Genomic DNA, 16,776 nt, shown 5'->3' on the forward strand with positions numbered 1-16,776 from the left:
TGGCTAGACTTTCATCAAATTGCATTAAATATTCTAGTTTATAAATCTTAAAGATTCAAAAAGGCCTGCACTCAACAGACTCCAGTGACTTTTGTTATAGCAGATACAATAACTGTGCTTTTTTTCTTTTCCTTTTCTTTTTTAATCGATTTAAGTTTGAGAAAGCTGCCCTGAATGAGTCAAGGATTTCCCCCCGCCAGTATATTTTCCTGAAATGGAAACCAGACCACAGATCATTCATTAAAGTAAGCAGTTTGTGAGCCAGCCTGTTGTAGGTTGAAGGGGGCTCAGGTGTGGCCACAGTGCTCCCCACTTCGCCATGTTTGCTTGAGTGAAATATTTCTAAATGTTAGCCACAGTGGCTCACATACACACAGAAAATGACAGAGATTCAAAGGAAAAAAAGAGGAGGAAAGATGATAATTTGATCCTTATTTATTTATGATGTCAGGCCTGTGACATGTTGTCGGTGAAAACATGCCAAGGTGAGCAGATCAGGCGATGAAGGCAATGATTTTGCGCAAGAGGTAAAGAGACTCGCTCATCAACCAAAAATAATAAATAGACAAATATCAAGAAACACACAAAAACGTGAGGAAATTCATGACCCCTGTAGCACTGTGGTGTATTTTTACTTCACAGAATTTTTTTTAACTCCGCTTGTTGACCTCTTTTCTACAGGCTAACACAGTGGCGTAAATTGGATGGTTCATTCATGATTAAGCGTTTTGTATACACTGACTTTATTCATAAGATCTAATGAAGTCCAACGTCATCATATCAATACATGTGATTGTTTTGGTGATGATTAATGAATGAACGAGATACTGGACCTCCGTCTCTTCCCGATCAGCTGATGTTTTTTCTTTATTTTTTCTGTATTTTTTTCTCTCTCTCTGCCCACATCTGTTCATCTGGCGATTCGAAAAACAGAACACTATTTGATTCTTGTCTTTGCGGGCACAGCTTGTTTAAAGGCACTTTAAACACGTCCACAGTTCAAACGTGGCATATACCGTCCTGGCAGTGCTGGGAACAAACATGTGAGAGTGAACAGGTGCCTGCAGGAAAGTAACCAACAAGCAAACATTAAAAAAATAAATAAATGGTGACACAAACAGAAACGAGTTAGGCAGTTAAGCAACAGGAAACCAGAGCCCTGGTTTATTTTAGATCTCAGTGATGTATTAAAGCCAGAGCCTTCATATTTAATACTTGTTTCCTCTTTTTGAAGCACATATGTTTAAAGTTATAAGTTAAACAAGCGTATTAAAAAGCTATTTGACGCGCGCTGTGGGTCCAGTGAGGAAAGATCTCCCCAGGCTCACATTACGTTGTGCAAACAAGCCTCAGTCGGGCCAAATCATAAGCGAGGATCCAGTGTAAGGCACAGATCTTATCAAAGCTGGATTACCAGGAGCGATCCTCGTGTGTTTGAGAATACAGAAGCAACATTCAGGAAATTAGCTTTGGTAGGATTTACAAAAAATAAAAAATAAAAAATAAAATAAAAGCAACAAAAAGAAAACAGAAACAAGTTGATATTTTGTTTATTAATGTATTATGTGCTGTGGGGGAATTAAAGAAAGCGCAGTAGCAATTATTAAAATCTTGGCAGAGTCACGAAAGCTAAAAGAAGAAAAGGCAGTTCAGTTAGAGTCTCTGTTTGTCATAATGAACATAATCAAACAGCATGTATTAATAAGCAATACAAAATACAATGACTACATATATGTCCGCTCAGTTTGGTTTTTACATTTGGAAAAGCTCCTTACTAACCACAGAAATGATTCCTAACTGAATCTCTCTTTCTTTCAATGTTGTCTCACATACTCATTCGATATAAAGAACTGGAGGGGGGGGAATCTTGAAACCTTACCTGACAAAAGCCCACACTGCCTCCCACACCTCCCCAAAAAACATCCTATTATATTTCTCAACCACCCAATTCAGAAAAAATCACCTGACTGGGAGAAGAAAGGAAACTCATCCAGTCAAATCTGCTTTTGACACGTTATGTCCTCTGCCTCCTCCGCGCCCTGCAGCACTGAAGAAAAGCCCGGGCTCTTCATCTGTCTCATGTTTGACAAATAGGCTCCTATTGGCGATGATATCTGTCGACTCAGGCAGGGAGAAATGACACTGACGTACTAATAATCAATAGTCAACAAGCTGCGGCCTGAATGCATGCAGGCCACTGGTAGACTTTTTTCTTTTCTTTTCCCATCAGTGTTGTGGGCATATTAAAGTGCGTGTGTTTGTTTGTGTTGGTGGCTTTTATCCAGCCTGTCGGGTTCCCAACTCGCTGGTATGAAGGGGAGAGGGAGGGAAAGGTCAAAGGTCACTGCTGCATGTGGCCGTGTTCAAATCCTTCTATAGTGTGCAATGTTCTCAGCTGACCCGTCGTGTTATAGAGGGGGCAGTGTCCAGATATTAGCTTTCAGAGCGTGGAACATTTTAATCAGCTGATCTGGGGCTTTAAATCCATTTTGTGCAGGAGCATGGTTTCATGGCAAAATACTACTACTAATAATGATATTAATAAAAAAATAAATAATAATAATACCCTAAACATGCTCCAACATGGCACGTGTTCAGTCATTCATGTAATGGGATTAGGCAAGTTTTGACAATGAGCAACTGGAATTCAACTTTCAGACCTTGAATGTGGTGATTTGTTCGTATACCTGATATCCTTTTTAGCTGAGGGGCAACTTCATTGTTATTTTCAACGAAAAGCAAGAATTTCTGTCACACTGGCTGGAGTTTTATCTTTTTCTTTTTTTAATTTCCTTTTAATGTGTGGCCGTAAACCAAATTTTTGCATATTTTTCACGACCAAAATTGTCTCCACAGAAATCAGAAGAAGAAAAGACACTTTAAATTCTTCGTGTAGTTTTGTGAATGATCCGCCAGTTAAACCTTAATGAATTATTCATTAAAAAAACTAACATTAAGAATATGGTGTAAGCAGGACTGTTTCTGATCAGACTTCCTAACGCTCTCGGTCCCCATCTTGGCTCATAGCTGTGACTCGAGGTCAGCGCACGTCATTGAACCGGCCTCGTTGATAACTGATTGGATTGTGCGTTAAAAGTTCAGCACTGGGCTGACTCTGTCTCTCCTGTCCCCAGAAAAGCCCTTACAAATGGAGTTGAGCTCCATGACGGAGCAGAAGCCCTCTGGCGCTGCTTTTCCCCGACCTCCTCTCCCTCACCCACCCACCCACCAGTCCCCCTGGCCAGGGAAATCCACCAGACTCCAGCTCTTTGGACTCCCTGTGTCTTTTCTAAACGTGCTTCCAGCGCTTCAGGCTCGGTCATTAAGCCAGGAGCATTTAAATTTCATTTACACGGCTATATAAGGAGATTATTTAATAATAATAATAATAATAATAATAATAATAATAATATAAAGTTGCAGCAATTTACTTCCCATCTGTTCCCCACACAGGCCGCTGTCTTCTTCTCTGACCCCGGGTCTGTGCAGTGGGATCCCAGGTAAACCCCCGGGAGAGGCAGCGCTGTTTCCTCCTTCGTGTTAAGACACGATCGCGGTTCAATTGAAAGGAATGGGGGAGATGTTAATGAAGGGGAATATCATGCAGAAGGCACACACACACACACACACACACACACACACACACACACACACACACACACACACACACACACACACACACACACAGAGTTCAGCTGTCTGAACACGAAAAGCTGATGAAGTGTTTTTTCTTTTGTTTTGTTTTTTTTATTTATTTTTTTAGTATTAATAATGTAAGAACCTCTGACCTTTGTACTAATTGATTTTAGTTTGTGGGAGTTTTAATTTCTAGCCATACTAATAATTAAGCAGTCGCTAAAAAAAAAGGGGGGGGGGGGAATTACCAAGAGTGGTAAACAGAAAGAGTGTCGGTGATTTGCTGAGGTGATACAGTTGTATATAGTTATATATCTAAATAGGAATATCTAAGCATATATGCAAGTAGGGATTTCAAGAAATCCTGGAACATAAGGCTTTCTTTGGTCAGCATCCTATTTCACAGTTGCTACAGATACAAGCAGTTGCTTGTATCTGACTTTTACAAATCAAAATAAAGAAAAAAGCTGTGGTGATCATGCGGGGAAGCCATCTCAAAGCACGACTTTTTAGACGGAGAAACTTGGTTTTTACCCATAAAGTAGAAACTCACGCGGGGAGTCCGTAGTAGTAACACGTGGTGCTTCACCACAGTTAACCAATGGAGCATTTATTGTGACATCACAGACCTGAATATTAATGAGAATAATAATTTCTTCCTGTTGGCTCTGATTATTGCATTCACTGCCTCTATACTGCACGCCGTTAGCGTAACAGTGTGGTTTAAGAGAATACACACGCACGCACACACGCACGCACGCACGCACGCACACACACACACACACACACACACACACACACACACACACACTGTAAAGCCTTCAGTGTTATCAGAAGCCCAAAGCAGAGCGCAGACTGTACTGCTATGATAATCTAAACGATGACGCTGTTCAGTGTCTTGCAGTGTGTGTTTAGACTCCGTGTGATATACGGATCTACTGCATCACTGTGTAAGCATCAAATGAAAAGTGTTTATCATCCATTTCCTTTCCAAAAAAACAGAAGAACAACTTTTGTCATTTTATTAAAAGTTTTTTGTTATTTTTTAATCTTCAGGTTTTTCCACTGCTGGAGTTAACGATGTTTACTTTTTTTGCATTAACCGTTTCACCGTTATCCGTGGCAGCAGGTCATCGCCGTGCGCGTGCACCGGCAGCACCAGCAGTTCTCCGGTGCACGGTGCATTTCCAGGGGAGCAAAGAGTGCGCTTGCAGTGTCTTGCTTTCACCGAAGTTTGAAGCGGTTCTATCCTGCAGAGCCTTTTCCGAGGACTCCTTTGCTCCCTGAGACTCTCCCGCTTTCACACAAAACACATGTCACAGATTCATTCACACACAGAGAGCGAGAGAGGGTGAGAGAGAGAGACTGAGAGAGAGAGAGAGAGAGCTGCTCAGAAATCATCTGTGAACTGCAATCCTACAACAAACACTTATTTCCCCATTTTCTCCAAGTTGCCACCAAACTTCTAAACTTCAAACCGACTGTTTTTCCTTATTAATATTTCACATCTACACATTTTGCCATTCTTGAGCGACCTCGTGCAACGAGAGGAGTGGCAGGCAAATGTTTTACAGTTGAGAGATTCCACATAAAAACCTCCTGACAGCTTTTATCGGGACCATGTATTTAATTGTCTCAAAGATCAATGCAAAGTGCTGACCCTACAACGCGCCATGTTTCTGTCAGCACTACCCATAACTTCGTTTCCCGAACAAGAAGCCAAAGACAAATATAATTTGGAGTGTAATAATCCAGCTTTGGGGAAACACTTGTTTTCTTTTCCTTCTTCCTTTTTTCCCCTCTAAAGGAAACACTTATTGTATTGAGGCTGGTTTTGTTCTTTTCATGTATGGTTTCTATTGTTATTCTATAGAAGTTACAGTCTAGTGGTTCCCAATCCGCGCAGGAATTTAACCCTGAAATGCCAGCAGCAGCAGCAGCAACAGCATAATGGCCTTTCTCTACTCCTAGTATCGCCCCTCCGGGCTCTGGCGGCAGAAGCCCAACTGGCCGGGCCAGAAAACCTGCTAGCCCCGGTTCCCCCTAACTTCCTTGGGACTTTGGCCAGGGCATTATATCGCTGAGTGCCATTACTCAGGCAAACATCGCGTCAAATACGTCACACTGCACTTAAAAGTTGGAGACTCGGAGTTTTAGTAGGTTTTCTATTTTCTCCCTTTGGTAACAGCATGGTGTTAAATTGTTAGTTGTTTTATTGGTTTTTCCCCCAGTTATTCTATCACACCCAGGACTCACGACTCACGTTGTAAGAAATGTAGAGTATCTGCGCTCACAGGAAATTAATGCTACTGCAAACTACTGATGCATGTAAACTACGGCAAAGCTCTTATATATATATATATATATATATATATATATATATATATATATATATATATATATATATATATATATATATATATATATATATATATGTGTGTGTGTGTGTGTGTGTGTGTGTGTGTGTGTGTGTGTGTGTGTCTAGTGTTTGTTGGTGTTATTCAGGTCAGATTACTCAAGTTTTTTCCTCTCTCCTCCGTGAACCGCCTCACCTCACGCGCAGTGGTTGGAAATGCTGCATGCGTAAATGTCTGCGGTTTGCCTCTTGTTGTTATTGCAGACACCGGAGGCCTACCACTTCTCCCGTCCCACATCCTAAAATCCACCGGAAAGGGAATCCCTTACTACTGTAAGAGCTTAACCAAACTGACGGCACAACATGTGGCCTTCTTTGAAGGAGATTTGCCCTTAGCCATCGCCAGTACTATTGTTACGATGCCCACATTATGAAGATAGCGACACTGTAGATCTATTTGGGGTCAATTCCCTTCTAATCTTAAAGTCTTGCCCAAGGAATACCCATCTATCTGTCTTTTTTATCTATTTATTTATTTATTTTTAACTAATGGGAGACTTGGATGAGCAATTTAGAATACACTAAGAAGCTGTGGATATTTTATTACAAGGTCACGTAAAGAAATATTAAAGGTGAAAAGGAGCTGCTTTACATATATAAAATAAGTGGCAATCTTTGTGTATTGTAAATACCATGCTTTAATTGCATTTAGAACTCTCTCATCACACACACACACACACACACACACACACACACACACACACACACACACACACACACACACACACACCAAAACAAAAAACGATTACCCATCTCAAAAGAAGGAGAAGGAGCCCGACAATTACACTCAGTCCCGTTTAATGAATGCTTTATCATTTAAAAAAGAAGAAAGGGAAAGTGCTTCAGAAATCCACCGTTCAAGTTTCTATTTCGAGTGCAGTTTTCTCATGTATATTCACAAGAAGAAGGAAAAAAATCAATCAATATACAGGAAACCCCATAAAATTCACAAAAATAAATATTCAGTTTCATATAAACAACCAGTGACTTCAAATTCCGTGTCAAAAAACCTGACCTCAAGTATTGTATCCAAAGAAAAAAAATGTAAAAGTAAAAATCAAAAAGTAAATGAATGGAGGGCAGGGAAGTGGGTAACAGGAGGCGTATGGAGGGAGAGAGCATGAAGCCTGTAGTTGCTGTGCGATGCAATTGTTTACATTGATAGCGTCACTGTCAGAGAGCTGTTTGTCTTAACGGTGGAAAGGCCCTCCCAACAGGCCATTCTAACCACCTCCGTCCCCCCTCAGCACTGTGAGAATAGGCTGGTGCGTCAGGAGAGGGGGGCCTAAAGCCAGCGCAACTCCACGGCGCAGGCGATTCCTCTTCCTCCTATGCCGTGCAACCTTTGCTTTTGACATGCGGATTAAAGGTTGAAAGCTTCACTCTTGCAACACAGCTACACCCCCCTCCTCCAACATCGACACCAACACCACCACTACACTCCAAACCCATCGCAACCCCCTCCGTTTTTACTGCTAGCCTGCACAAACACGAGCTCGTGTCGTGTAGCTTCTAAACTAGCCATTTTTCTTTTCAGTTTTTTTTTTACAAGCTTGTGGAGGATATGAGTTCAAGTCTGAATTGTCTCTCCCAGCCTCAGACATAAGGCTCACGGTGAGTTCAGTCAGAGTGGCGCTTTAATCACATGGCTAAACATCTACCACATGTATCCACAATGGTGCAGGCAGAGTGAAACGCACTTTTTGTACATTTTTTCTTCTCTTTTTTCCCTCTCTCTCTCTATACAATCACGTATTACATAGTTTCTACAATCCTCTGAATGAATGCGCCCTTTGCTGTGCTTGTGGAGGAGGCTGACATCATTCACGGGGCTTTGGGTTTGTTGTGATCTGGCTCACCCTATAAGCTGGGGCCTCTCTTTGTCGTGGACAGAAAAGCACACCAATTAGCAGAGCGCGTCCTGCAACTGCCATTAAAAACATCCACACATTCACTTAAAATGCCTATACGTGTAGGTGCTACTCCGACCACTTGATTTAAAGGCGTGTAAGCTCGAGTCGGAGTTGGTACTGCTATGGGTGGGGGCTACATTAAACAGGTCTGGGATAGCCTGCTACTACGCCGAGAGCGGCCATATTTTAAAAAAAAGAGGCTACATTCAGAACGGTGAGATGATGATGATGATGATGATGCGTTTAGGAAATAAAAAGGAAGCGAGATTTAAGAGAACCTGATTGCATTTCTGCCTTCCTTATAAGGAAGGCAGCCAATGATAGTAAAGAACTGTGTTTTTCTTTCATCTTTAAGAACAACGAGACTGAGAATGAGGGATGAGAAAACCAGCATTTGGATGGTTCAGCCGCACATGGCTGAATTGTAAATATTAAAATATTTAACCCCAAATCAAACAGTCAATCTTCCGGCGGTGGGGGCTTTCCCTTTCTGCATCAACAGCTCTCGCGCGTAATTTCATGTTTGTTAGAAATCCCTAAAGCTGAAAAACAACCTAAACACATTGAAAATGCAATGCATTTAAGCCCCTCTCATGTGCTTGGTCGCATTGTTTCTTATTAGTGGCTAGAAGGTGTTTTCACGTAGATTCTTTTTTTCGTTTTTCTTTTCTTTCTTGGTGCTTCCCCCTCCACTCCCCCTCCCTCCCATTATCACTAAATCACATCCCATTTTGTCTGCATTTTATATTTTCTTGAATTATTTACATGTTCACCACGCGCGCACACTCTCCCCGGCACAACTTCTTATTGCGTCCAGAGGAAGCCGAGGCCATGTGGACCTAGAGGGACACAAATCTGTCGAGTCTGTCGTGAGACCTCATAAAGGAGCCTTATTCATTCATAATTTTTTTTCTTTCTTTTTTTTTTTGATTGTCTGTATACAAGGCCCGTGTTGTGTTTGGGCCTGCGTATGTGCAGTCCACATTGCAAACCAGGAAATAGTCCGCAGAAATAAAAACATGACTGAAAACCAGAATACAACCACCCTTAGAAAAATAATCATTTTAAATAATAACACCAACAACAACAATAATAATAATAATAATAAAAGAAATCCCACAACCACCGAGAATAAATTTATGTCAAATCTAATAAAGGCTTAACCGTGAGCATATGACCAGACATTAACTGAGCTTTTCTTGTATACATGTCTGAAACTGAATATTTGGGCACATGGATGTTTGTGGCCAGGCTGGTTAGCACGCCAGAGGAAAGACAGCGCTGATATATATAAAATATACCAAGTGGCACAGAATGGGAAACCCTGATTTTTATATTATTATAATTATTATTATTTTATGATTTGCTCAGTCAAGTTTACTCCTCAATCCTAGCAAGTTTTTTTCTTTTTTAAAGTAGCCTCGTCCCAAGGAATGCTGTGATTTTTTTTACCCCCCTTCCTTCTTTCAGACAAAGCACAAACCACTGAAACCCGGCACCATACAATCCAACAGGTCGAGCAAATTAGAAAAGCGAACAAGAAACATTCGAGTTCACACACACACACACACACACACACACACACACACACACACACACACACACACACACACACCATTGAAAATAGATATTGCTTAGGATAGCTTATTTTAACACAAGTTTTTTTTTTTAATCTTATATCCACGAGCGGTGTCTCACAGTCCTGTGGGCGTTTTCAGAGGCTCCAAAAAGGGGGGAATCTTGTGGGTTTTCCTCGATCGAGCTTGAAAACAAAGCGGAATGTAAATCCATTCTCAGGAGAGAAAAAGGGGGACAGAAAAGAAACAACACCGATAAAGTTGCGAGCATTTCGGTGCGCACAGGTTAAGGCTCGGGCTACGTTTGGGTTTGAAATGGTGAGGGCTTTTTCAGGGCTTTTTTGCTTTAAAAAAACAGCTCCGCTGTCTATTTCCTAGTTCTGTGAACGTGTGGGGGAGGGAGAATCTGGCCGCCTGGCTGCCACCTCCACACGGGGTGGGACGGAGGGGGAGGCCCGGGGCCCCTCAGCGAGTTCAGGGAGTAAGCGGGGCACAAATCCCCGTCGCTGCCAACAATCAGCGACGGCGGGGATGGGAAATTTGCCATTAGGCTGAAAGGCATTTTTGCAGGCGATGCTACAGTGTTCACGTTGCTGCGTTTGCGTCTGCTCGGTAAATCCTCCGTGTATGCCTCCTCGCGCCCCACGGGACGAGAACAAGAAGAATAAGAAGAAGAGGAGGAGGACGACGAAGAAGAGGCAGCCTTGTGGACCCTGGATAGGTTTTGTTTTGTTTGCGTCCTGGAAACTCTGGGTTTCTTATACCCCTGCACCGGAGCCCTGCAGTTTTTGTGCCTGTGTTCCCCCTCCTCGATACACGGGGCGTCTTGACTACTTCTGCATTCCTGAGGACCACAGGGGGACCTGAGGGCCACATCGGGGCTCTTCTCTGTGGCTTTAATCCCACTGTTGGAAAAATCTCCTTGTTTTATGGCTCCGCTGGGATAGTGGCCATTGCTGCTCTCCGTTTTATCTCCTTTGCATTTAGCTACAGTGGCCTGGCTCTGGTATTCATACTCATCACAGCTATCCTCCACTTTAACTTTCACATTGTGGAGACTGAACGGCGGCGTCCTGGCTGTCCTGTCCGAAGAGGAGGTTGCGGTCACAGAGGACTCATCCGACTCGGTCTTTATTTTTTTCAGTGGAGTGGGCAGACTTGGGCTGGCGATCGCTTTCGCATCCCTCCTGTCGACACATTTCTGGGTCTGCTTGGCTTCTTTGTTGTGGTCATACTGAGCCCTCAGTCCCGGGGGGCATTTGATGGGATGCCCCTGTGTCCTGCGTGAAGGGTGAGAGGCCTTATTCCGGTTGGGTCCCGGTGAATATGTGATGAGCTCCTCCACAGTGTCGGCCTGGTTCGGATTTTCCCTTTTAGACTCGCTGAAAAAGCTCTCCCCCACAGAAGCTGAGTTAAAGTTTTGGGGCTGCGAGGGTCCCGAGTCCTGCTCTGTCTCTCTGCATGTGAATTCACATTTCTGAAGTTTGTCCTGTCTCCTGTCCCGTGATTGCGAAGCAGCAACATGTCCGAGGGTCTTGTGCTCTTTTTCGTGCTGCACTGGGTTGTTGTAGTGAAACGTAGGCTGCAGGACCAAAGGTGCTTTGCTGGTGTTGAGACTTTTGGCAAGCGATCCGACCCGCGCCCGTCTGAATCGGATGCTCTGAACCGAAACACGGCTCGAAACTGAGCTGGAGTCGGACTGAGAGGAGCTCTCTTCCTCCTCCTCCTCCTCTGAGCTGACCTCTGAACTCTCCGACTGAGTGTCATCTTCTTCCTCGCCGTCCTCTTCTTCTTCCGAACTGGCGGAGTTGCTGCTGGTGGAAAAGCCAGAGCCGAAGTCCCAGTCGGGGTAAGCCCGGTCCGAGTAGGTGCTGGACTCGGTGTCGCTGCTGTAACTCTCCGGGAAAGTTGGTTCGTGGTGGTGGTGGTGATGATGATGATGATGTTGGTGGTGGTGATGGTGGTGGGGTCGGGGGTCGAGATAAAAATCTGGACCGAGGTGAAAAGCACCGAAAGAAGTCCCGTGACTTCCAGACGATTTGGGTTGCACGAGCAGCACCGGCGGTGCGTGGTGGTGCGCGTGCCTGCTTCTGCTCCACGAGTGCTTCGCGCTGTCCCTCCCGCCGCCCCCCTCGCGCCTCCTCTTCCTTTTGTGAAGTAGGTCGCCGGCTGAGCGAGAGAGCCTGGACTGAGCAGCTATGGCGGACTGAAGCACCACCGGCTGCCGGCTCACCGCGCTCCGGAAAAACGAGTGCCTTTGGCTCAAAGTGACACGGTTCCCTGTTATTTTCGCTGTTTCATAGTTTTTAAAGTGTTTGTAACTGGACTTGGTCGCCGAACGGCAATCCCGCCCGTGCGTTTTGTGATAAAACTGAGGTAGTTTGGAGTCGGTAAGGCAAGGAGTCAGCTCCCTCTTCCTGCCCGCTTTGCCGTGGAGTGTGAGAGTCTCCGGGACGCCGTGCTGCAAACTAAACCAAACTTTTTCCCTCCACAGCTCGCCGTCAGCACGGAGGAACCCCGAGGACTCGTCCTCATCCCCGGGGGAGCACGCCGCTTTCGCTTTCCTTTTGTTGGACTTCAACACCCGCTCTGTCTTGCAGGAGAAATACAGAGCCTCCACGTCCTCCCGCGATATGAGAGTGCATTTGGCGGCGTGGAAAGCTATAGAGTTTATTGCTTTGAGCTTCCGCAGCTCCTCCAGGTCGCACTGGTGCTTCTTCACTTTCAGGTAGTCCATGCGCTTGTGCACCGTGGTCCGAGGGATGTTCTTCAGCAGGTCGGTGAAGACCTGGGACAAAGCAAACATTTGCTTGCCTTGGATGAGCAGGTATCCCAGTCGCACTCCTTGCATTTCCTCAAAGCCACACTCCAGGTCTCCCATGATTTGTGTGTATCCACTAGAATCTATTACTCCATGTAGTCAGCCTCAGTATACTGTGGCATTGGTTAGCGAGCTCAAGGCATCCTGCTCACACCTATAATCAAGACACACTGCTGCGTAATGAAAATGCAAACTTTGACATGCGGAGTTAAATGGAGCTGCCCCTGTCTAATAGATTGAATGAGCCGACAGCATCCACTCCTTGCTTCTTGCCCCGGGTCCGGCATGGTGGTGGAGGAATGCGACGGATGCGTCCACCAAGCCGGGGCTGCTACCTGCCTCTGCCGACTCCACTCCCCTCTGGTCGGCAGCAGGACGAGGGGTAGGTGTACACCACTGCCTCAGCCAGAGGGATAAAATAGCTAGAAGAGAGAGAGAGAGGGAGGGAGAGAGAGCGACAGAAAGGGAGGGAGAGAGGGTGTTGTGAGGGTGGGGGGAAGCAGAATGAGAGAGAGAGAGAATCAGATCCAGAGAGAAACAGAAAGAGCTAAAATGCAGCTGCTATTCTGGATGCTGGTTGAGCCACAAATAAAATGACAGAGAGAGAGAGAGAGGGGAGGTGGGCCTGTCTGGAGACACCTTCATCAATTAATGCCCCTGGAGTCGACGCCCATTGGACGCCGCTGACAGGTGATGCAATAAAAATGGATATTCCATCCCCACCCACCCGCCCACCTACCCCTCCAGCACCCTGCCATTACAATAGTTTACAACTGTGCCCACAGTCTCCGCCGTCTGAGTAAATAATGCTGTTGTGACATTTTTTCCTCGATAGCTAAATAAAGAGCTGCAGAAAATCCAACCCAGTGCAGAGTTTGTGTAGAGCCGGTGTAAGTAGTCCGAGCCGGAAAATAGTCATGACAGGACGGGATGTATCGTGCTAATTCCCCCCGCGGTCGTCCTCAGAATGTATGTAACCGTGGCATGCAATCGATTGCATGTTGGTAAAAATGACTCCAGTCAGCACGTGCTATTTTAGTCTGGCTGATGTGCGTTACGGACGTGCTGCTTAAACAAAGAAATTTGCCTCTTTTTTTCCCCTCACTGCTTTTCCCCCTGACCAGTAAACATCAAACTTAACTGCTTTAGCGTGCTCGAGCCTTTTCTCCTGATTTTTCTTCCCCAAGGTTGTAGGCCTTCTATAGACTGACCTACTTATCAGCTGAGACCACATAGGCTCGCGTCCATCCGCCTGGTGATACCGTAATAAATGAACCGGCGTTCCCAGCGTTTCAGAAGCCATTTAAACCGTCTAAGCTGCGTGTGTGTGAATTTTGCGGAGTCACGCAATTCCTGTGAAATTGTACCGTGTTTAAATGTGAACCGTGATTTTTGAGCGTGATCACAGTGCCTGTACGGGGCTGCTTTTCCAACATGATTTTTTGCATAAATAAGAATCCTTGTTTTGTAATATTAACACTGATAATAACTCTTCAAAAACCGGATCCATTTTAATTAGTTTTTCAACAAGGCACATAGAAGCACTTATGAAATATATCATTCTATAAATTGCACGGAAAATACGCAATAGGCTGTTGCGTCACGAATATGTGCTTTGATTATGTTTCCATCAACAAGTAGCTTATCTGAGGGGGAGGGCGTGCACCCTGACTTTTGTGAGATTATTCATTAAAAGACGAACACCTTTTGTTTCTAGAGATTTCTTTGTATTTCTTGTAAAATGCACAGTATACACAGTTTGTCTTTACGCACGTCAAAAACGCAAATACGCGCACACACTCGAACGACATTAGAATTTATTAGAATGAACGCGCACGCACGCGCAGAACTACACAAAACACCGCGGATCTGAGAGCGGCACACCTTTTTTCCACGCACACGGCCACAGATATGGGACCCCCGCCCAAACACACACACACACACACACACACACACACACACACACACACACACACACACACACACGGGTTACCAAATAATGTGACCGTGTAGTACGGACTAATTGTTTGAAATAGCAACGGGCCACAGTTAGCCTGAATGGACTGACTATTATGTTCGCCCCTGAGCCATATTTTTTTCTCCAATACTCCCTGGGTTATATTCCATCTTTGTGATCTATAAAACACGTGAGTCCCTTGTGACCAGTTCCTCCTGCTGCCGGTGCTGCAGCGCGGTGGGGTCAAACTCAGCACTGGGCATACTCGTTTCCATAAATATTAAGCCTATTTGCTTATATGCTGGCTTGTCACTGCGCGCTGAATAGCATCGATGTTACCAGTGTGTTACATCAAACGGCGTGTCACATGTGTAGGCGTTGTTATTATAGATCCTTAAATATCTGAATGATTAAGAACATCATATCCACAATATCCGTGCAGGACCGGGACTGTGGTGCGTAACCACCAACGTAGTGCTGCTGGACTCAGGAACAAGATCGTGCGTGTTAAAAGATGTTTGCTCCTTTTTCATTTCATAGCATTACACCGACTGTGCGAAATACAGCCATGGAGATAATCAAAAATATAATGCCCTCTGTGTGTGTGTGTGTGCGCGCGCGCGCGCGCGCGCGCGAGGGGGGTACATATAAAGTCGGCTATATTTTAGTTTAATAAGTCACAGAAGGCTGTCATTAAATGCACCAATTGCATGTGGATATTAGCTGGTGAGCTGATGAGCAACTCAACGCAACCGTCTATGTGTGTATACCTTTGTGCAACTATAACTGAAAATGGGTCTTACTGGAAGCCCCCGCGTTCTCTTTAGCTCCCTTAAGTCCAGCTCCACTGCACGGGGGTCATTTGACCTGCACCCTTGCGGTTGCTTTAGATGCAACATACGCACGTTGACGTGTTCTTACAGAAAAAGTCGCTCTCGCTTGCTGATTATCTATGACAGCATTAATACATGCAACATGAGGAGTTTCACGGATGTGAAGGGAGGGTGGGGGGGGGGGGGGGATAGGAGAGGGCTCGCTGAACTCCGGGTCCCCGGGGAATAGCTCACATCACCGAGACACTGTGCACCGTGGCCGGCCTAGGGAGATGCAGGAAAGAATGGATAGTCGAGGCTTGATTCATCAGACATTCTGACCACTGAACGCCTTGTCCTTTGGACAACCCGGGTTTACTTTTATTTGGCACACTAGACCCTTGTTGTTATTTTTTTCTACTTCCTCTAATCGCTTATAGCCAAAAGTTCTCACGTAAAACGCAAGCAATTCAAACTCGCGTAAGCTCCATAGCGATCCTCTTTGTTTTGTTGCTTTTCCCTGAATGTGACTGGTCTGCAGCGGAAATCCATCCTGCAGTTACGCACAGAGACTGGTGTGTTAGTTTGTCAGATAACAACCACGCGGATTTTACTCACTTTTTTTGTAAAGAGTTGTGGTTTTGTCACAGACACGTCATCTATGTAGTAATGTAAAAATGACACACACACACACACACACACACACACACACACACACACACACACACACACACACACACACACACACACACACACACACACACACACACCTATATCGGTGTATTATTATTATTATTATTATTATTATATATTTTGTTATTATTTATTAAACTGCGAGTATTAAATATAATCAGAAATAATAAGTTTTAAATAAATATATAAAAGCCTGCATCAATAAACAGTACATACTGTGCACTTTCACACCATCTGTAAAGCCTCAGGATAAATTTGCAGCACCTCTGTCGGTGGATTTTCTTCTCCTCATGTCTTAACCGCCCCAAAGTGTCAGTTTGGAGACATCTAACAACAAGTCAACATTCAAATAATTAATGAAAAAAATTTAAATGTATTACCGCGTGTGTATAGATCTGCCCCAATCTGAGTATTTCCAATTAAGAGCAGGGGCTCTTTTGTCATGCACAGATGCCACAGGGCACTTATTCCCCCCTCCACTGCGCCTGGATGTCGGCCGGGGACCAGCGGGAGGAAGCAAGACCGAGTGGCCGGGAGAGAGTTCTCAAGTACGGTGAAGGTTTCTATGCAGCAGCCCCTCTGTGTGCTGAGGAAGCGTGGGGAAATGATCGTGATTAAATCTCACAGTTAAGGCTCATGCTCAGCATTGCCATTGTAACTGTGCTGTATGTGGTGAGTTATAATAGGTCTCTGTAAACTGTAGGACATATTTAAGACATATTGGGAGTGAGCGACATTGTGATCTAGATTCCAATGATGGCGTAGCTTTTATTTCTTTTCCAAAGTGAAATATAGATAATTTTTAAGTAGACGTTTTAAACCTTTTCAGTTGTTAATACTAAATAAGTTTTAAGCAATAATATTTTGCATTTGTCACTTCATCGTGGACGTCCTTAACGGGACCGATTATGGGTAAGGACTTTACTCACTTATGCAGATATAATCAATAAA

At 44.5% G+C, this 16,776-nt stretch overlaps 1 protein-coding gene across 1 annotated transcript; it reads right to left on the reverse strand.

Annotated features, from left to right (window-relative positions):
- Window positions 1-8,674: 8,674 nt before the first annotated feature.
- skida1 (SKI/DACH domain containing 1) lies at window positions 8,675-13,050 on the reverse strand. Its single transcript, XM_063484092.2, has one exon. It carries the CDS (start codon window positions 12,421-12,423, stop codon window positions 9,910-9,912), a length of 2,514 nt encoding a protein of 837 aa, XP_063340162.1. The 5' UTR covers window positions 12,424-13,050; the 3' UTR covers window positions 8,675-9,909.
- Window positions 13,051-16,776: the final 3,726 nt, after the last annotated feature.

The sequence above is a fragment of the Pelmatolapia mariae genome, linkage group LG9, assembly GCF_036321145.2.
Source record: "Pelmatolapia mariae isolate MD_Pm_ZW linkage group LG9, Pm_UMD_F_2, whole genome shotgun sequence".
NCBI classification, from domain to species: domain Eukaryota; kingdom Metazoa; phylum Chordata; class Actinopteri; order Cichliformes; family Cichlidae; genus Pelmatolapia; species Pelmatolapia mariae.

Bases quoted from the DNA above. Each gene is read 5' to 3' on its own strand.
- skida1 (XM_063484092.2), bottom strand. From the start codon at position 12,423: ATGGGAGACCTGGAGTGTGGCTTTGAGGAAATGCAAGGAGTGCGACTG.